Raw genomic sequence first — 22325 nt, forward strand, 5'->3', positions numbered from 1 at the left:
AAGAGGAATTGTTTCCTCTTTTCTGAAGACAATGCTCATGTTGTAGAAGAGCATCAAGACCCACTGAGTTCCTCATCCAAATGGTTACTCCTCATACACTAGCCTAGAAAAAGTCACAGAATAATTTATGGGACAGAAGGAAGCCATTCGGATCATCAGGTCCATGCCGGCTCTCTACGGAGCAATCCAGTCAGCCCCACTCACCCGCTTTGGTCCCTGTAGCCCTGCAAGTTTAATTTCTTCAAATGCCATCTAATTTTCTTTTGAAATCATTGATTGTTTACACTTCCACCACTTTTGTGGGCAGTGGGTTCCAGGTCATTACCACGCACGGCATAAAAAAGTTCCTTCCTCATATTTCCCCTGCATCTCTTGCCCAAAATCTCAAAATCTGTCCTCGAGTCCTTGTACCATCAGCTAATGGGAAGTTTTACCTTGTTTACCTTATCTAAACCTGTCTACCTCTATCAAATCTCCCCTCAATCTCCTTTGCTTCAAAGAGAACAACCCCATTCTTTTCAAGCTAACCTTGTAACAACCCTCACCCGTCCAATCCCTGGAATAATTCTGGTAAATCTATTCTGGACCCTCTCAAGGACCTTCACATCTTTCCTCAAGTATGGTGACCAGAACTGGATGTCGCGCTCTATTGGGGCCTAATAAGAGCTTTACAAAGGTTCAGCATAACTTCCCTGCTTTTGTACTCAATGCTACTATTTATGAAGCCCAGGATCCCATATGCTTTACTAACCACTCTCTCAACATGTTCTGCCACCAACACAGATCGATGCACATGCAGTCCCAGGTCCCTCAGTCCCTGCAAATTCTTTAGAATTGTGCTATTAATTCTATGTTGCCTCTCCCCATCCCTTCTGCCAAAATGCATCACCTCTCACTTCTCTATATTAAATTCTGTCTGACCATTCTGCTAGCCTATCTATATCCTGCTGCAGGTGATTCACATCATCCTCACTATTTGTCACTCCTCCAAGTTTGAGATTATCGGCAAATTTTGAAATTTTACTCCACATTCCAAGAACCAAGTCATTTATATATAGCAAAAGCAGCAGTAGCCCTAGTACTGACCTGTGGGGAACACCACTGTCTATCATCCTCCAGTGCAAAAAACAGCCATCTACCTCGACTCACTGTTTTCCATCCTTAAGCCAACTTTCTACCCAATTGCACACTGACTCTCCTATTCCATAAACCTTAATTTTATTAACCAGCCTTTTGTGGGGCAGCTTGTTAAATGCTTTCTTAAAATCCATATAAACAACATCCACCGTATTCCATTTATCAATCTTCTGTTACTTAATCAAAAAATTCACTAGACTATTCAAGCACGATCTGCCTTTTACAAATCCGTGCTGGCTCTCCTTAATTAACTCAAACCTCTCCAAGTGACTGTTGATTTTTTTCTCTGATTATTAATCCCAAAACCTTACCCACCACTGATGTTAAACTGACCGGCCTATAGCTGCTAGCACTGTCCTTACATCCTTTCTTGAATTTGACACTCTCCAATCCTTTGACACCTCCCACATATCTAGGGAAGATTGAAAAATTAAGGGAAGCCTTTCCGCTATCTTCACCCCCACTTCCTTTAGCAACCTGGGATGCAAGCCATCCGGGCCAGGTCACTTATCTACCCTAAGCATAGGCAGCCGTTCCAGTGCCACCACCTCCTTTTCAATTTTCACACTATCCATTTCCTCCACTATCTCAACTTCTATCAACATTTTGTCAGATTCCTCTTCCTTAGTTAACAGCAATACACACAAGTTATTAAGTATTCTAGCCTCGTCCTGTGCCTCTTAAGCATATATCGTCCTTTGTCCCTAATAGGATCCACTCCACTTATTACCCACTTGTTATTTAAATGCCGATAAAAGAGAATCCAAAAATCTTCTAAGTTAACTGCTATTCAATTCTCATATTCTCTTTGCCAATCTTATTTTTCTCTTCATCTCCCCCCTCAACCTATTGTATTTGGCCCGGTTTTTCACTTGAACTCCTGACATGCAACATACACCCTTCTTTTTTGTTTCATCATAATTTCCATTTCCCTAGTCATCTGTTATATACTTAAGCACCCAGTCCTTTCCATTTTAAAGCCATGTTTCCATGTATCTGTTTCAGAGTGACACCAAAGACTCCTGTATTAGCTTCCTCTTCCTATTCTTCTGGATGGCTACCAACTTACTATCCAGGCCTCTCATTGCCTGTGAGGTGAGCACCTCCTGGAAAGCATGATCCAGGAAACTCTTATCTTCCCTGACGCTCCACAGTGACTCCAGCTGCCCCATAAACTCAGAAATCCTGAGCTCTAGTAGCTGGAGACAGTTGCTACACATGTGGTCACCCAAGACACATGAAGTGTCCTGAAGTTCCCATACGGTGCAGGAATTATAAGCAACAGGTCTCAGATGCCTATCCATGATGTAAAAAAGAAAGAGTATTAGCAGACAATTTAACCACAGGTTGGGCGGGTGGGTGGGGGTAATCATTGCAGAGCTCCATTTTGTCTTCTCTTGAGGTTTATACACATCCACTTGTAATCGATAGTGATCAGGAGAGGGAATCCTGGATGATAGAGTGGGTATGTTACTGGAATAGTAATCCAGAGGGCTGGCTGTATGATCCAGAGACGTGAGTTCAAAGCCCACCATGGCAGCAGGGAATTTAAATTCAATTAAATAAATCTGCAATAAAAAAGCTAGTTTCAGCAATGGGGACCCTGAAACTACCCGATTATCGTTTGAAACCTAATCAGATTCACTAATGTCCTTGAGAGAAGGTGATGGGCTGCTGTTGGAATGAAGGTACACCCCTTCAGTGCTGTTAGGTATGGAATTTCAGGAGTTTGATGCAGCAACCCCAAACATCAACAATCCAGTCAGAATGGTGTGCAGCCTGGAGGCAAACTTGGAGGTGATGGCAAAGCTGGCCAACTATTGCAAAATGTGGTGCCTAAAACAGAGCACCATTAAAACACATCCCACCTTCATAATGCCAGCAGTAAGAGGGAACTGAACATCACCCTGGATGGCCAGAGACTGAAGCACAATCCCCAGCCTGTTTATCTAGGCATCATTCTCGAAAGGACCCTCACATACAGACAGTACCTCATTAAGAATGCAGAAAAATAAAAACTTGCAACAACCTTCTGAGTAAACTGGCTGGTACCTCACGTGGATCACAGGCCAAGACCCCGAGGACCTCTGCTCTTGTCATCGTGTACTCAATGTTATATTCCTGGTCATGCTATATATTTGGCAATAAAGTTACTTTCTACATTCTAAAGGACAATGATTTCCAGAGTTTGACAATCCACAGAGATTAGTGGAACAGCAGAGTAATGTGCACCAGTATGGTGCCAATCTGCCCGCACCAGACTTATCGATATGCAACTCAACTCACAAATGCACATCATCGCCGGTACTCTTCAACCAACTCACCTACCCTGGCTCCCAGTCCTGAGCAACATTGCCTCACGCACATCAGGAAGTTAACTACAACAGGCAAGCTACTGGAGAAGGTTCACTCCAACCCAAGCCTGCTCTTATTCAATGACCCCCTCAATCCACCAGCAGTACACCTTCCCTCACGCCAAACCGTATGGTTAAATCCATCACGACGAGGATAATAGCTAAGGACATATGGCAGGAGGATCGGAGGGGAAAACATCCACCGGAACAACTCTTTCATCATAGATCCCACTGCTTGTCCACCTGACTTCGATCTCCCATAGCAACAGTGGGCCATTTTAAACAGTTTCTGGGCTGTCCAAAGCCTGTTTGCAGCTGCCCTACATCAGTAGTGTTGCCAAGACCACCCAGGCTGCAGCTGTGGTGCAGTCCAAACAGTGACTCACATTGTGAGGGATGTCTGCTGATTAAACTTGAAGGCAGTTTAAAGAACTCCAACCAGCCACTGATAAGACTATTGCTTGGCTCTGTGACTGTGCACATGCTAAATAAATAATAAGTGACTAAATAAATAGAGAAGGAAGTTAGGCAACTCAGACAGCAAGAACCAGAGTCTTGCTTTCTAGCCCATGAGCAGCCCGAGATATTCCAAGCAAAGCTGTGAACCCAAATAACCTGCAACAGGAAAGATTATTGCCAGTTAAGTTAGGGGCCACTAACTTGGAAGTTCAACCTATAATTGAACCAGTGTGTTATTGTTTTCTGGTATGACGAAAGATAAATAGATGTAGCTCACTAGTAAATTGCAATCTTTTCATTCATATATGAAAAATGAACCAGTTTGTGGTTTATAATCAGCTGAATTCACTAGAAAGCTAATGACTCCACCTTCTGGAAAAGTGAGAGAATGCTTAGGGCAGCATGTGCTTGATTGTAATATCGAATATATACAACAACTGGTCCATTGTTATGTCGCTGGTCATGTTATACATTTGGCAATAAAGGTCAGAATTTTTACCTTGATGGGCGGGTGGGCCCCACCGGCTCGGCATCAGGCGGGCAGCCGAACTCTGCCGCCGAAACAGGGCCCGCTGCCATTTTGAGTGGGCGGGCCAATTAAGGCCCGCCCAGCAGGCTGCCCGACGGGAAGCGCTATGCGCTTCCTGTGCTGGGGGGGGAGCCCGCTGGGGCTCCTGGCCTGCCCGCCAGTCTTAAGGTTGGACGGGCAGGGCATTTAACAAGCTTAATTATCCTGTCAATGGCCTTAATTTGACCATTGACAGGTCGGCGGGCGGACATCTGATTTCACTGTCCGCCCACCTTCCTCAATATTTAAATGGACCGGGATGACGTCAGGGGTTCCTCCCAACGTCATTTTCCCGTCGGCGAGTGGGCCCTGCCCCCAAAATGGCCGACGGGAAAATTCTGCCCAAAGTTACATTCTATATCCTAGAGGACAATGATTTCCAGAGTTTGACTGTCCACAGGGATCAGTGGGACACAGACCTCTGGGGGAAATACAGTTCACTGACCACATTCAAGATTTTGTGCAAAGGCAGAAAGAAAACTTATTTCATAGTCTGAACTTTAAAGGCACCGTGCTCCTAGTCATACAGAGGCACCCAATAACACAAGGAAGCTGATGTATATCACACTTTGTTCAGAACGAGGTTCGTTATCTGCTTTATGGGAAAGACACTGAACCAAGCAAATACTTTATATAACGTCGTGAATTTTTAAACAGCTAAAAAATGGAAAAATCTGGTCAACACACAAACAGAACCAGGAACAGGATTTTCAAATGTGACAAGCAATGTTTACACTGAGGTAAAACTAGAAATTATATACATTAAAAAAAACAGAAGTTGTGCCTCTGGCTGGGTCCATCAGTAGACATAATTGTCTGATACAAAGTTGCACCCTCCCTCAGGTTTCTCACCAGCAAAGCAATTTCACCAAATACTGGACTGAGCAACATCATACCAGCAATTTTCTAACTTCTCTCTTTAAAAATGAATGCAAAATAGTTTTATCAAGAACCTATAGAAATGGATATTAGTTTAGTGCAATGTGAATGCCACCTGAAAATGCTGTTCTCAAAATAATTAGAATTCCCTGCTCCATCCCTATCCAGTGCAAACAGAAGAAATTACCCCAGACAGATTATAAGGCATACCCTACCTGAGTATCTACTATTTCTTGGCTTAGTGGCTGCACCAGACGGGGATATATTTCAAGTTTTATGTTTAAAACTCCAACAGGAACTTTACACTCTGTGCCTGAAAGTGGAAGAATTTGTTTGAGTAAAGATTTCATGCCAAGTGCATCCAAAACTATAGTCCTCATTCTAACGGAACTATAGATCTATAAAGTATGCAATAAAAAAACAAAAATACTGGAAATGCAGAGTAGGTTAGCCAGCAGCTGTAAGTAAAATGACAGATTTAGATATCTTGGGTGTATATGCTTCCCAAAAATTTGGGGATGCCGCTTCTTGAGCCGGTGTTAAGTATTAAATCATCAAAGCCACATTTACACGAATTTACTGACATTTGTTCAAGTAGCTCAATTGATTACAGTCTGGCTGCTTTTTTGACAAGAAATCAATGCAGAAGCATTCGAACTGTTGCTTACTGCAGGTTTGCATATCTACACATTTAATTACATCTTCAAAATTCAGAAACTTGAAATCTGCATTTCTGAACATCAACATTGATCAGGTTTATAATGGCTGCAATGGAGATGCAGCAAGTCACACAGTGCTCCAAAAGCCTGCACAGGAAAAATAATCACTGCCAAACTTGGGGTTAAACTTGTACTGGAGTTACAGTTACTAATTCTTTGTCCAGTCAGACCCAGGCTTAACTTTGTATTGATACAATACCAATAACAAAACTGCTTGACACCATCAGTAGTCCTGTACTGCAGTGCTGAAAACTGGATGAAGAGTACCCTCAATCCACACAATCCTAATGACTCAGAGAAACCCAAAGAGATTTCTGGAGGTCGAGAAGAAATGTATATTCTCCAGAGCTTTCTGCTTATGAATAATAAGGAAGCTGATTTGCAAGAGACGCACATGATACTAGTTTCATAATATCTCATAATTCCAATCGAAGCCATGGCTCAGTGGTAGTGCTCTCATATCAAAGCCAGTAGATTGTGGGTTCAAGCTTCACCACAAGATTTGTGTACATTAACCAGGCTAATACGTCAGTGCACCACTGAGAAAGTGCTGCATTGTTGAGAGGTGCTGTCTTTCAAATAAGACATTAAACTGAGTCCCCACCTTCCCTGTAAAGTGGATGCTTTAGATCCTACAGCCACTTTCTGAAACAAATTAGCTAGCCATTCCTCTCATTGCCATAGGAGGTTGGAGTTTAAAAATAGGGAAGTCTTGTTACAACTGTACAGGGTGTTGGTGAGGCAGAACCTGGAGTACTGTGGACAGTTTTGGTCCCTGTATTTAAGAAAGGATATACTGTCATTGGAGGCAGTTCAAAAGAGATTCACTAGGCTGATTCCTGGGATGAAGGGGTTGACTTCTCAAGAATGGCTAAACAGGTTAGGCCTTTATTCATAAGAGTTTAGAAGAATGAGGGGTGATCTTATTGAAACGTTCAAGATTCTGAGGGGGCTTGACAGGGTAGATGTTGAGAAGTTTCCACTAGTGGGGCAAAATAATTAACTAATCTCTAAATTAAAATGTTTAATCAAGATAATGTAGCGCTATTCTTACCTACACCCAATAGCTCTAAAGACATGTTCATTTGTCCATCCGGTGAACTCAGCAAAGATCGCCATTCCAAGTAGTGCGAAGCCATTAAGGTTGTTTCTCCAGATGTATCTGTCTTTATAAGAACCATGTGCACAGGATCACAGATTGATAATAAAGCCGTTGCGTCAGCCATCTTACTGCCATCACCTAGATATATCAATCAGGAAGAAATAAACGTCAGATCACATGACCTACAGGCTTAAGTTCTTCAGCTGCCACAATCTGGATGTGCAATAAGCAGCTCTATATGGTCATTGGGTAAAGCTGCATTTTGTGACTATATAGTACGCAGACTTTTACAATCTGATAAAGAAACTGTGGCTTTTTTAAAATTCCTCCATGGGATTTAAGTATCACTGGCAAGGCCAGCATTCGTTGCCCATCCCTAATTACCCTCGAGAAGGTGGTGGTGAGCCACTTCAACAAAGTTCTCCTGTGCTTTTGATATGTCCTGGGATTATCCTTAGGTCTTTTACAGTTCCGCCACAGTAACCCTGCTATTGTGCATAAATGGGAATTGCACAGTTATGGCAGCAGTGTGAGAAACACAGAAGCATGTCCTTCACCTGCAAACTCTTGACACTCAGAAGCACAAGAACAGCAATGTTGTGGGAACATTTATCTCCAAATTCCCCATCATGTGACCCACAAGATCACGCACTTACCAACTAAGCCACTGAAGGAAGTTAGTTATCCCTTTTAAGATTTCTCCAATGGATTGATTTTACAAACAAATCTGGTTACTGTCATCATCACTTACCTGAGCTGTCTTTGTGAACTTCCAGCAGAAACCCATCCTGCAGATCAGGCTCACAGGCACATGGCACAGGCTTGGAACGGAAGCGCTGGTTTCGGAAATGTAAGAAGAGCGTAAATGTAGAGCATATTTGTCCTGGTAATGGCTGTGGTTCCTGCAAATGCTCCAGGAAAGCTTTACCACCCAAAACCTGAAGATATAGGTTTCTTCTGGTGGGATCGATGTTTGCTGAAATGTGAATGGGAGAACATGAATACCCAGGCTTTACTAAAAGAGCCACCATTTACATAGCACTTTTCACACCCTCCGAATAACCCAAACCACCGTACAGTAAATAAGGTACTTCTGAAACGTAGGCAGTTTTAATATAGGAAACTGTAGCAACCAATTCGACTACAGTGAGCTCCAACAAACAGCAATCAGGTTAATGACCAGTTAATTTGTTGTTTAGTGATATTGGTTGAGGAATAAATACTGACCAGATATTCTCTCTTTCAAAAATTGCTTTGGAATCTTTTACATCTTTCTCAGTTTAACGTTTATCCAAAAGAGCACCTCAAATAGCGCAGCGCTCCCTCAGTGCTTCATTGGAATATCAGCCTAGATTTTATTTTATTTATATACGGGATGTGGGCATCACTGGCTAGACCAGTATCTATTGTCCACCCCTAATTGGCCTTGAGAAGGTGGTGGTGAGCTGCCTTCTTGAACTGCTGGAGTCCATGTGGCGTAGGTACCCCCACAGTGCTGTTAGGGACGGAGTTCCAGGATTTTTACCCAACGACAGTGAAGGAACAGCAACGTGCTTCCAAGTCAGGATGGTGAGTAGCTTGGAGGGAAACTTCCAGATGGTGGTGTTCCCACGTATCTGCTGTCCTTGTGCTTCTAGATGATAGCAGTTGTGGGTTCGGAAGGTGCTACTCAAGGAGCCCTGGTGAGTTCCTGCACTGCATCTTATAGATGGTACACGCTGCTACTACTGTGCGTCAGTGGTGAAGGGAGTGAATATTTGTAGATGTGGTGCCAATCAAGCGGCTGCTTTGTCCTGGATGGTGTCAAGCTTCTTGAGTGTTGTGGGAGCTGCACTCATCCAGGCAAATGGGGGCATTCCATCACACTCCTGACCTATGCCTTGCAGATGGTGGACAGGCTTTGGGGAGTCAGGAGGTGAGTTACTTGTCACACAATTCCTAGCCTCTTGTAGCCACAGTATTTATATGGCTAGTCCAGTTCCAGTAACCCCCAGGGATTGAAAATGGGGTTTCAGCGATGGTAATGCCATTGAATGTCATGGGGCGATGGTTAGATTCTCTTGTTGGAGATGGTCATTGCCTGTCACTTGTGTGGCACTAATGTTATTTGCCACTTGTCAGCCCAAGCTTGGATATTATGCAGTTCTTGCTGCATTTGGACATGGGCTGCTTCAGTATCTGAGTCGTCACGGCATGCTAAACATTGTGCAAACATCAGCGAACATCCCCACTTCTGACTATATGATGGAAGGAAAGTCATTGATGAAGCTGAAGATGGTTGGACCTAGGACACTACCCTGAGGAACTCCTGCAATGATGATTGACCTCTAACAACCACATCCATCTTCCTTTGTGCTAGGTATGACTCCAACCAGCAGAGAGTTTTCCCCCTGATTCCCATTGACTCCAGTTTTGCTAGGGCTCCCGGATGCCACACTATCAAATGCTGCCTTGATGTCAAAGGCAGTCACTCTCAATATGCACAAACCTCAGGAGTGGGGTTTGAACCCACGCTTCTGATCGAGGTGAGTGCGCTATAGCTCACAAGTGTCCTGGGAGATGATGGCATAGTGGTATAGTCACTGGACCAGTAATCCGGAAACCCGGGGTAATGCTCTCAGGGCCTGGGTTCAAATCCTACCATGGCAGATGGTAGAATTTGAATCCAAACAAAATCTGGAATTAAAAAGTCTAATGATGACTGAAACCATTGCCGATTGTCATAAAAACCCATTTGGTTCACTAATGTCCATTAGGGAAGGAAATCTGCCATCCTTACCTAGTCTGGCCTACATGTGACTCCAGCCCCTCAGCAATGTGGTTGACTCCTAAATGCCCTCTGAACAAGGGCAATTGGAGATAGGCAATAAATGCTGGCTGAGCCAGTGACGTCCACATCCCATGAATGAATAAGTAAAAAATTACCAAATAGTGAAACAAGATTTTATTTTTTATAGCACTTTCTAGCCTTTATGCTCCTCTAATCACATCCTGTCAGATTCACAGTGGCATATGCTCTCGTCTACGCCAACAAAATCTCTCAGCCATTGACAAAGCTCAAGTCAGGAGGTAAGCTAGACAATACTCTGTCCTTGTTTGGATGGTTGCAGTCACAACACTCGAAGTTCAGAACCATCTGAACAGAACACTTTGCCCAATTAATGCTCTTGTTACTAGACTTAATACTGACACGCATCGTCATTGGCACACCGATTGCAGTATGTACAATCTATAGGATGCACTATAGATTAACTCACCAAGGGTTAATGTAGAAGCAGGTCTCTCACCTGCAAACTGACACTCAGAAGTACAAGACCAGCAAGAGCATGAGATGGGAACACATCTCTAAATTGCTTGTCAGGTAACCACCATTCCTTGCTTGTCGGTAGGTCACTATACAGGAATTTCCTGCTCAGCACCGTGTGGGGGCACCATTAGCACAGCAACAGTTTAAGAAAAAGACTCACTTCCACTTTTGCATAGTTCTGAGGTGTGGGCAATAAATGCAGAGATGTCCACATCCCAGGAACACATGAAAGACAGAAGTTTTTGAGCTCAACCTCTTAACTAAAAATGTTGTGGGCCATGAAAATGAAAAAAAGGATAAACTCCAAAAGGAAGCGGGAATCTAAACCTGACTATAATATCTTTACTTGTTCAAAACATCTTTTCTGTAATGATACTTGCACTAATAACACTGCATTACTGGGTTGATTTCACTCATGAGAATCTCTGCTTGAAGCTCTGCTACATCATGACTCTTTTTCACATAAGTTCTGAGATTGGTTCCATCTCCTTTGTTAGTAACGATTCAGATACAATATTGTGATCACCAGCTAGTTAACTGATGGGAAAACAGTATTTTTAAAAAATTCATTCACAGGACGTAGGTTTTACTGGCTGGGCCAGCATTTATTGCCCATCCCTAGTTGCCCTTGAGAAGGTGGTGGTGAGCTGCCTTCTTGAACTGCTGCAGTCCATGTGGTGTAGGTACACCCACAGGGCTGTTAGGGAGTGCCAGGATTTTGACCCAGCGACAGTGAAGGGATGGATCTTCAACATTCAGATTCTTGATGGAACCACATTCAATACATTTAAGCGGTAAATTTTATGCCCAAGAGGCTTGTGACGGACACTGACTCTAACCTGAAAGGCAACAGGTTATTTCTCAAAAGATCACCAGTTTCCTTCCCCTTCCACTGCACAGAAGAAACCAATAAGGTCTCACTAACAATACTTATTTCAAGAAAACAATGCAAATACTAACAAAAACACACTGTAAACCAGTAAAACTTACAGAAGCAAATAAAGTGTTAGTAGGCTGAAACGAATAAGGTCACAGAATCACTCACTTTTCCTCAATTCCGCTGGTTCCTTGTCAATAAAGTGTGTGGCTGGTTTTGAACTGGACGTACCTTCTTTGACCTGCACTTCCCGGAAATGAAAAATATCTTTATTCCATTTTGTTCAAAATGCAGGAAACAACACTGTAATTCCATGCTAAAATGCAACACCTGAATTGCAACAAGTCTTTGTTGCATGAAACACAAAGGTGGTGACAAAGATTATAAATGGGAGTGTCATGAAGATACACAAGAAAATTAAATAATAAATGACAAGCCATGAAAGTTGAAAGCTTGAGTTTTGCCTATCTCATGTCCTTACACAATCCACAGGAGTAACAATATATCTGGGAAGTCAGAGAGTCTGGGAAGAGTGTCCTGCAGTCAGCATCGCAGTGAAGCAGTTTGGGAAGAGTGCTCTGCAGTCAGCATTGCGGTGAAGCAGTCTGGGATGAGTGTTCTGCAGTCAGCATTGCGGTGAAGCAGGCTGGGAAGAGTGTCCTGCAGTCAGTTCTTGTTGAAAATAACAAGAGTGATATCACAAGACAGCACGGTGGAGAGTTGAGAACCAGTGCGAGTGCGGGGAAGCTTCAAAAAGCGATGTCAGCACAAAGGTGGGAGCTGATTGGTGAGTAGTGGGTAAGTGTTTTTCTCCAGTTTAAAATAGATTAAGCTAAGGAAAGGTAAGAGTTCTAGTTTTTTATTTAAAGTGTATAAATAATTTAACTTTTTTTTTTACTGTATTTAACATAAAGGGTTTTTTTTCTCAACTAGAGGCATGGCAGGGCAGCTCAGTCCCGTGTTATGTATCGTCTGCAACATGTGGCCGACCACGTGTGCAGGAAGCGCCACCAGCTGCAACTACTTGAGCTCCGAGTTTCAGAGCTTGAGCAGCAGCTGGTGGCACTGAGGTGCATCCGTGAGGCTGAGTTTCGTGGATAGCACGTTTTTAGACGTGGTCACCCCACAGCTTACGGAAGTGCAGACTGAGAGGGAATGGGTGACCATCAGTCAGAAGAAAGGTGTCAGACAGGTAGTCAGGAAATCTCCAAGGTGCATCTCACTTGAGAACCGTTTTTCTGTGTTGGAAAATGGTGAGCATGACAGTTCCTCTGGGGAGTGTAGCCACGCTCATGGCACTGTGAATGGCTCAGCTGCACAGGGCGGGGAAGAAAAAGAGGGGAAGAGCAATAGTGGTAGGAGACTCGATAGTAAGGGGAACCGACAGGCATTTCTGCAGCCGTAGGCGTGAGTCTAGGATGGTATGTTTCTTTCCTGGTGTCAGGGTCAAGGATGTCACTGAGCGGCTGCAGGGCATTCTAAAGGGGGAGGGCAAACAGCCAAAGATCGTGGTACATATTTGTACCAACGACATAGGTAGAAAGAGGGATGAGGTCCTGCAAGCAGAATTTAGGGAGCTAGGAAGCAGATTAAAAAACAGGACCTCAAAGGTAGTAGTCTCTGGATTACTTCTGGTGCCACGTGCTAGTGAGTATAGAAATAGGAGGTTAGTCTAGATGAATGCGTGGCTGGAAAGATGGTGCAGGAGGGAGGGCTTTAGATTTCTGGGGCATTGGGACAGTTTCTGGGAGCGGTGGGATCTGGACAAGGCAGACGGGTTGCACCTGAACCAGAATGGGACCAACATCCTTGCAGGGAGGTTTGCTGGTGCTGTTGGGGAGGGTTTAAGTTAACTTGGCAGGGGGATGGGATCCTGAGAGGGTATTCAGCAGGGGAAGATGCACAGCCAAAATTAGAAGAGAGAGCAAGTGAGTCTGGAAGGCATAGAAATTATAGGCCAGTTAAGGCACAAGGGAGTTTGGCAAGGTTGGATGGTATTTATTTTAATGCAAGCAGTCTGACGAATAAGGCAGATGAGTTGAGGGCACAAATTAACACATGGAAGTATGATGACATTGCTGTCACAGAGACATGGCTGAGAGAGGGGCAGGATTGGCAGCTCAATATTCCAGGATATAGGGTCTTCAGGAGAGTCAGGGAAGGAGGTAAAAGAGGAGGGGGTATCGCAATATTGATCAAGAAATCAATTACAGCAGCAGGGAGGGGTGACATCTTAGAAGGCTCCTCAAATGAAGCCATATGGGTAGAACTGGAAAAAAAAGGAGCAATCACATATTTTGGGAGTGTATTATAGGCCCCCAAACAATCAAAGAGAAATATAAGAGCAGGTATGTAGGCAAATTTCAGAGAAGTGTAAAAATAATAGGGTAGTAATAGTGGGGGATTTCAATTTCCCCAACATTAACTGGGTTAGTCATAGGGAGATAGGTTTAGAGGGAGTGGAATTCTTAAAATACATCCAGGAGAGCTTTTTAAGCCAGTATGTAGAAGGTCCTACAAGAGTTGGTGGGGGGGGGTCCTGGACTTAATTTTAGGGAATGAAGCCGGGCAAGTGGTAGAGCATCTTGCAGATAGTGATCATAACTCCATTAGATTAAAAGGTTGTTATGGAAAAGAACAAAGATGGTCCAGAAGTCAGAGTTCTAAATTGGGGAAAGGCCGATTTTAATAAGATCAGATATGATTTGGCCAGAGTGGACTGGGAGCAGCTACTTTTAGGTAAATCTGCATCAGAGCAGTGGGACTCATTCAAGAAGGAAATAGGGAGAGTACAGGGCCAACATATTCCAGTAAAGATAAAGGGTGGGAGCAACAAATCCAGGGAACTCTGGATGTCGTAGGATATACGGGATTGGATAAAGAGAAAAAGGGAGGCTTATGGCAGATACCAAGGGCTCAAAACAGCAGAAGCCCTAGAGGAGTATAGAATGTGTTGGGGGGAAACTTAAAAAGGAAATTAGGAGAGCAAAAACAGCATGAAAAAACATTGGCAGGTAAAATAAAGGAAAATCCAAAGTTATTTTACAAGTACATTAAGAGTAAGATGATAACTAGGGAAAGAGTATAGTGGTAATTTGTGGGTGGAGCCGGAAGGCGTAGGTAGGGTTCTAAATGAATACTGTGTGTCAGTGTTCACAAGTGAGAGGGACGACGTGGGTATGGAAATCAGACAGAAGGACTGTGATACAATTAAATAAATTAGCATAGAAAGGGAGGATGTTCTAAGTGGTCTGGCAGGCTTAAAAGTAGATAAATCTCCAGGCCCGCATCAAATGTATCCCAGGCTGTTGAGTGAAGCAAGGGAGGAGATAGCAGGGGCGCTGGCAATAATTTTCAATACCTCTCTGGCCACAGGAGAGGTGTCAGAGGACTGGAGGACAGCCAATGTGGTACCGTTATTCAAGAAGGGAGGAAGGGATAAACCAGGGATCTACAGGTCAGTCAGTCTAACCTCAATGGTAGGGAAACTATTGAAAGCAATTCTGAGGGACAGAATTAATCTACACTTGGAGAGGCAGGGATTAATCAAGGACAATCAGCATGGTTTTGTTAAGGGGAGGTCATGTCTGATCAATTTGATTGAATTTTTTTTGAAGAGGTGACCAGGTATGTAGGTGAGGGCAATGCATTTGATGTAGTCTATTTGGACTTCAGCAAGGCTTTTGATAAGGTCCCGCATGGGAGACTGATAATGCCCATGGGATCCAAGGCAATTTGGCAAATTAGATCCAGAATTGGCTGAGTGGCAGGAAACAGAGGGTGATGGTGGATGGGTATTTTTGTGACAGGATGCCTGTGTCCAGTGGGGTTCCACAGGGATCGGAGTTGGGTCCCTTGATGTTTGTGGTATATATAAACAATTTAGACTTGAATGTGGGAGGGTCGATCAGTAAGTTTGCGGATGACACAAAAATGGTGGGCTGGTAAATTGTGAGGAGGATAACCTTAGATTACAGGAAGATATAGACGGGTTTGGTCAGATAGGCTGATCAGTGGCAAATGGAATTTAATCCAGATAAGTGTGAGGTGATGCACTTGGGCAGGACAAACAAGGCAAGGGAATACATGATTAATGGTAGGACCCTGGGAAGTATCAAGGATCACTTGGTGTGCATGTAGCAGGACAGGTAGATAAGGTGGTTAAGAAGGCATATGGGATACTTGTATTCTATGCCTCGGCTAATAAAGGCAAGAGCAGGGAGGTTTTGCTGGAACTGTATAAAATGCTGGCCACAGCTAGGGTATTGCGTGTAGTTCTGGAATCCGCATTATAGGAAGGATGTGATTGCACTAGAGAGAGTGCAGAGGAGAATAACCAGGATGTTGCCTGGGCTGGAGAGTTTTAGATATGAGGAGAGATTGGATAGACTGGGGTTATTTTCCTTGGAGCAGAGGAGATGGAGGGGGGACATGATTGAGGTGCATAAAATTATGAGGGGTAGATAGGGTAGACAGGAAGGAACTTTTTCACTTGATGGAAGGATCAATAACCAGGGCGCATAGATTTAAGGAGAGGGGCAGGAGGTTTAGAGGGGATGTAAGGAAGAATTTTTTCACCCGGAGGGAGGTGGGTATCTGGTGGTAGAGGCAGAAACCCTCATAAAATTTAAGTAGTATCTGAATGTGCACTTGTGATGCCGTACAAGGCCTAGTGCTGGAAAATGAGATTAGAATAGTTAGGTACTTGTTTGACCGGCGCAGACTCAATGGGCCAAAGGACCTTTTTCTGTGCTGTAGACCTTAATGACTCTATATACAGCAGAGACTATTGTGGGATGAAGAGCAAATTTCCCATATTATACAGTTCTAAAATCCATGAAGCGCCAAGGAAAGGCAGTGCGCTTCCGCAATTGGCAATTTCTGAACTATTGTCATGTAACTATTGGCAACCAATTCAGCACAGCTTGAGGGACCTTCGAGGAATGGGCGGCACTGGGAAGTCAAGCACAAAAGTAAAACTGAACTTTATCCATGCTACCTCGTCAGACCTAGCAATTTACACATGGTGCTGACCAGGCTGCATCGAGACATTCCTATTCATTTTCATATGGCTTTGTTTCCCCAGGCAGCTTAAGTTAATTTGTAGAATTAAATTCCCTCATAAGGAACAAAGGACCTCGTAAGGAAACATTAAAATACAGGGACCTTTTAAAAAAAAAAGCAATACAGCATTGCAATATACAGTATGATAATAATCTTATAAACCTCATAATTGTATGTTTTGGTACTGTGTCTTAAAATTTTAAGGTAAAATGAAAGGGGTCATTTGCCCTGCTCTGAAGTCTGCCTGACAGTAAGCCTGGGTGCTTTGACTGTTCGAGATCAAGGGAAAGCTTGTATTATCTTGCTGGGAATAAGGTGCAAAGTATTTATGCATGGAGACAATGGTAGTAGCCTGTGTGTTAACAGTGGAGACTGAGCCTCCAAAGACCCAGAAAAATGTTCAGAATGTCAAGTTGTAAACAGTTGTGCTTTAAACTGTCCATTTCATTCCAAAGTGAGAGTTGGGCTTTCAAGGATAGCTAATTATAATTTCTACCTAGATACAAAGTCCATGTGATTCATTTTGCCATGGGGAAAGGTGCAGAAGAAGAAACCATCATAAAAAACAAGTTATATGCTTTGTTAGAATATCAATGCTATGTGACATTCTGCCTGGATCCGGGAGATGGGGAGCAGATGGAGGCCAAAAATGCTTCTATGGTTCACCGCATAGGAATGAGGGTGAAAGCTCAGTCAGATTGAAGAGACCAAATTTGGGGGGAGTTAAAATGAGGCTGAAGAGTTACCTAACGTGGGCCACATGGAGCATCTCTGAGTAAGGAAAACATCACTGTGAAAAACAATTCTAAGATTGCAAGTTACTAGGCTGAGAAAAGAAAAGATCAGGAATAAACCCTTGGGAGCTAAGAGTCACTTTGGATTAATTCTAGCAAAATTGAATGTTTACATAAAGGAAAGTGTAAAGCATATCTGTGAAGTGTGTTTTTTTTTTTGGTTAGGTTAACAAGTTGGGGGGTATTCCATTCTCTGGTCTAAAGTATAAGTTGCCTACAAAGATAGTGTTTAGTTAAGAGTGTTTTAGTCATTTGTTATAGTAAAAGTCTTAAATGTGAAATCTTGATGTGCCATTCTTTCAGCTATTAACTGGAAGTTCAAATTTATTTTTAAAAAGTAATTGGACTCTAACGAGTTTTGTGGGATATTTCAATATTACAAATCCTGTTATTCTTCCACAATATGCAGCTTTACTCTTTTTCAATGGATGGCAAGGCTGCAAAGAATCTGGTTCAGCCTGAGACAATGATGTTATGGGGTTAGATAGAGATGGTGCCCAAAATATAGTGCCTGTGGTAGTGGCTGAAGAAGATGGCTGTTCTTTTCATTCGGCCCTTTGAGCCTGCTACACCATTAAATATGATGGCTGATACTCTAACTCAACGCCACACTCGCTCTCTCCACATACCCCTTGACACCTTTAGAGTCTAGGAATCGATTTCCTTCTAAAATATATTCAGTGATTTGGCCTCCACAGCCTTCTGTGGTAGAGAATTCCACAGGTTCCCCACCCTGAGTGAAGACATTTCTCCTCATCTCAGTTCTAAATGGACTTCCCTGTATCCTGAGATTGTGACCCCTTGTTCTAGATACCCCAACCAGAGGGAACATCATCCAATCTGTCCAGCCCTGTCAGGATTTTATATGTTTCAATGAGATTCCCTCTCATTCTTCTAAACTCCAGTGAATATAGGCCGAGTTGACCCAATCTCTCTTCATACGATAATCCTGCCGCCCCAGGAATCAGTCTGGTGAACCTTCATTGCACTCCCTCCATGGAAAGCATATCCTTTCTTAAGCAAGGAGACCAAAACTACACACAATATACCATGTGTGGTCTTACCAAGGCCCTGTACAGCTACAGTAAAACATTCTTGCTCCTATACTCAAATCCCCTTGCAATGAAGGCCAACATACTATTTGCCTTCCTAACAGCTTTCTGCACCTGCATGCTTGCTTTCAGTGACTGGTGTACAAGGACACCCAGGTCCCTTTGTACATCAACATTTCCCAATCTATCACCATTTAAATAATATTCTGCCATTCTGTTTTTCCCACCAAAGTGGATAACTTCACATTTATCAATGTTATATTGCATTTGCCATATATTTTCCCATTCACTCAACTTGTCTAAATATTGCCTTGAAACCTTACAACATCCTCCTCACCACTCTCATTCCCACCTAGTTTTGTGTCATCAACAAACTTGGAAATATTACATTTGGTTCCCTCGTCCAAATCATTGATATATACTGTGAACAGCTGGGGCCCAAGTATTGATCCCCATGTATCCCACTAGTCACCGCCTGTCATTCCGAAATAGACCCATCTATTCCTACTCTGTTTCCTGTCTGCTAACCAATTCTCAATTCATGCCAATAAGTTACCCCCAATCCCACGTGCTTTAATTTGGAACACTTATGTGGGACTTTATCAAAAGCTTTCTGAAAATCCAAATACACCACATCCACTGGCTCTCCCTTAACTATTCTGCTAGTTATGTCCTCAAAAAACTTCAGTAGATTTGTCAAACATGATTTCCCTTTCATAAATTTCTTCCCTGGCTTCTTTCTACGGCCTGGGATACATTCCATCTGGCCCTTGTGATTTATCCACCTTCAAGGATGTCAGTCCCTCACTACTTCCTCTCTCACTATGTTTATTGTGTCTAATATTTCACGCTCTTCTTTAACTAGAATGTCTACATCGTAGGAAGAAACTTTTCCCATTGACAGAAAGGTCGAGAACCAGAGGACACAGATTTTAGATGAATGGCAAAAGAATTAAAGGTGACACGAAGAAAAACATTTATGCAGCAAGCGGCTAGGATCTGGAACGTTCTGCCAGAGTGTGTTGTGGAAGCAGATTCAATCATGGCTTTAAAACAGAACTGGACAATTGTCTGAAGAGAAAATATTTGCGGCGCTACAGTGAAAAGGCAGGGCATTGGGATTAACTGAGTTGCTCTTACAGAGAGCCAGCACGAACATGATGGCCCCAATGGCCTACTTCTGTGCTGTAACCATTTGACAATTCTATACTGCAGTCTCTGTAAAGAAGGAAACAGCAGATTTCCAGTGACAGACAGAGAAGAACCACCTGTCTGCTCCCCAATCCCAAATGCATCCATTTGTTTTAATGGGGGTACTGAGACTCATGATATTTTAAATCATCAGTAGTGACATTAAATATAAACCAATAATTTTCTTTGTAAATGAGCTTTCGATGCTCAGATTTTAACACTGGAGGAGCATTTAGGAAATATGCTGCTAATTGCAATAAAATACTTACAGTTAAAAATTGAAGTTCCTTCATGACGTCGTCTACAATGCCACGTCGTTGTAATGCTTTAATGAGATCAGCCTCAGATAAAGCTTGTGAAGAAACAGTTAATTCTTCCCGGACCGACTCTGCTAAGATTTCTCTGATCTTTTCATGGACATTCATCTGGTCAAAAAACAACCAGCAAGCTATTAACGTTGGCAAGCTGCAAACTGGCGTCACAGCTTTAAATTTAAAACAGACAAAAATACACATTCTGCAATTTTCAAAAAACCGTTTACATCTTACTGGTATCGTGGCTAAAAATAACTCCTCTGCTCAGATATACCACATGGACGTGAGGTGGGAAAAGAATTCCCTTGTGGCATGTGCAAACGATATAAATGTGATCACCTAAAGCTCAAAACCCTCCTCTCACTTAAATCTCAGAGGCTTCCACAAATCCCTTGGATTGCACAAATGGTTAACGCAGGTAACTGGTCTGTAGACTCCTGATCTGTCTATTAACTTTGGAAGTTTAAATTTGATCTTAATTAATGTGATGCTGAAAGAGTGCTAAAAAATGGGATTTGAATAGTTAGGTTCTTGTTTGACTGGCGCAGACTTGATGGGCCGAAGGGCCTTTTCTTGTGCTGCAGACCTCTATGACAATATGTGATAAAGCACATGGAAACCAAAAACATTACCACCTGGATGCAAGCTTCTCACAAAGATCTCTGTGGCATGGATTCTCCTTTCCTGATAGTAGTTTAAATCAGATGCCAAGTCAAGGGAAGCTGTCGGTGTTCAGTCAGTGATTTCGGCAAGCAGAAAATCACATTGAATTATTCACACACAGCAAACTTTAATATCCTTCACTTTTAATTTAAATTATCAGACAGTGAAACAACAATTATTTCACTAAGATTTTCACCCAGAGGGTGGTTGGAGTCTGGAACAAACTTCCTGAAAGGGTGGGGGAGGCAGGTTCGGTCAAGGTATTCAAAAAGGAATTAGATTGCTGCCTGAAAAGAGAGAATGTGCAAGCTTACGGGGATAAGGTAGGGGAGTAGGACGAGGTAGAATGCTCTTTCAGAGATCCAGTGCAGACTTGATGGGCCGAATGGCCTCCCTCTGCACTGTAGAGACTGAGAAGTTAAACATTTAAGACTACAAAAAATCCAAAAAAATGTAGAACTTTTGTCTCAGAATGGAGGCATTTTTGATATTGTATACAAAATTAGGTTTATACACCCAGTGAGGGTGTTTAGCCGTAATTATGAAGTTGTTGCACTGTTAAAAATCTCATTCAACAGGGTACAACTTTTTCAAGGTTTTTCACTGCAAGATCAGAATGGAATCTCGTCAATTCAAATAAATTCCTGCTGATTGAACACTGGGGATGGTGGGTGCTCAATAATACATGCTGGCAAGTTTCACCATTATTATCCAGGTCATAGTGTTTCAACAGGATGGAGCTAGAGCTCTCTGTTCCTTTGCAGCAAGTTGATAATATCAAGAGTATTTCTGTGGGAAGGCAACAGAAGGCAATCCTTTATACACTCTTACTCCAGGACAGATGTTGCTTCATTATCCTTACACATCTCCTAAGTGTATCACAGGCACTGTACCAGCGAGATGCAGGGAGCACTCTAGCTTATTCTCTTAGTAGAGGAGGCAATGAACATAGGAAGTCCAGAGGAGGAAAAAGAATGAAGAAAATGCTAAAATTAGTTACTGAAAAAGGAAACGTACTTTGGGATCACTCCTCCCATTTCCTTTTAATATCACCATGTAATTTTGTTATGTTATTGGTTTCTTGTGTTTCAGTTTTGCCATTCTCTTCAACTCAGATCTTCAGCACTATTTTACACAGAGGGAGTGACTTATGGCCCATGAGTCCAAGTTGGATTTAAAAGTCTGGTTACGAACTTCTGACTTTTGATTAGGATTTCAGAGTTCCAATTGGCACGCTCATTGCTGAATCAGAATGTTGTAAATTCAAATCCCCTTCTAGAGATTTGAAGAGGTAATCTAAACTGACAACTCAGTGAGAGAGTGACCCAGAGCTATTTTTAAAGGTGGGAAGTCCCAGTCAATATTTATCCCTCAACCAATATCACTAGAAAAATTATCTGGTCATTTACCTGATTGCTGTTTTGGGGGCTTGCTGTGGACGAATTGGTTGCTGCAGTTTCCTATATGACAGCAGCGACTACACTTCAAGTACTTCATTGTCTGTGAAGCATTTGAGACATCCTGCAGTCATGAAATATAAATGCAATGTAAATGCAAGTCCTTTCTTTCATATTTAATATAAAATGCATTTAATATGTACAGCAAGCTGCCACAAACAGCAATGTGACAATCACAAAATAATCTGTTTTAGTGATGCTTATTGAGGGATATATATTGACTGGAACTCCCCTGCTGATTTTTCTTTTACAATTGTGCCATGGAATCTTTTACATCCTCCCGAGGGTTTAAAACCCCATCCGAGAAATGGCTCCTCCACCCATGCACCACTCCCTCAGTACTGCACTACATGCTCAATTCTCTGGAGTCGGAGTTGAACCCACAATA

The 22325-nt window shown here is 42.7% G+C and overlaps 1 protein-coding gene across 5 annotated transcripts in view; it reads right to left on the reverse strand.

Moving 5' to 3' along the window:
• Positions 1–22325, reverse strand: part of cep76 (centrosomal protein 76) — a 42755-nt gene that overhangs the window by 19261 nt on the left and 1169 nt on the right. The window contains exons 2-8 of one of the 5 annotated variants that reach the window (XM_078541071.1): positions 21890–22001; positions 21312–21406; positions 19773–19928; positions 11571–11643; positions 7970–8194; positions 7171–7356; positions 5613–5710 (exon numbers count right to left, since the gene is read on the reverse strand). In XM_078541071.1, coding sequence (XP_078397197.1) covers positions 5613–5710; positions 7171–7356; positions 7970–8194; positions 11571–11643; positions 19773–19928 — 738 coding nt within the window. In that variant the 5' untranslated portion in view covers positions 21312–21406; positions 21890–22001. Of the gene's footprint in view, positions 1–5612; positions 5711–7170; positions 7357–7969; positions 8195–11570; positions 11644–16436; positions 16540–19772; positions 19929–21311; positions 21407–21889; positions 22002–22325 lie in introns of those variants that run through there. The other 4 variants (XM_078541070.1, XM_078541072.1, XM_078541069.1 and 1 more) reach the window with 4 other exon arrangements.

This window comes from Cetorhinus maximus, chromosome 4, assembly GCF_964194155.1.
Source record: "Cetorhinus maximus chromosome 4, sCetMax3.hap1.1, whole genome shotgun sequence".
NCBI classification, from domain to species: domain Eukaryota; kingdom Metazoa; phylum Chordata; class Chondrichthyes; order Lamniformes; family Cetorhinidae; genus Cetorhinus; species Cetorhinus maximus.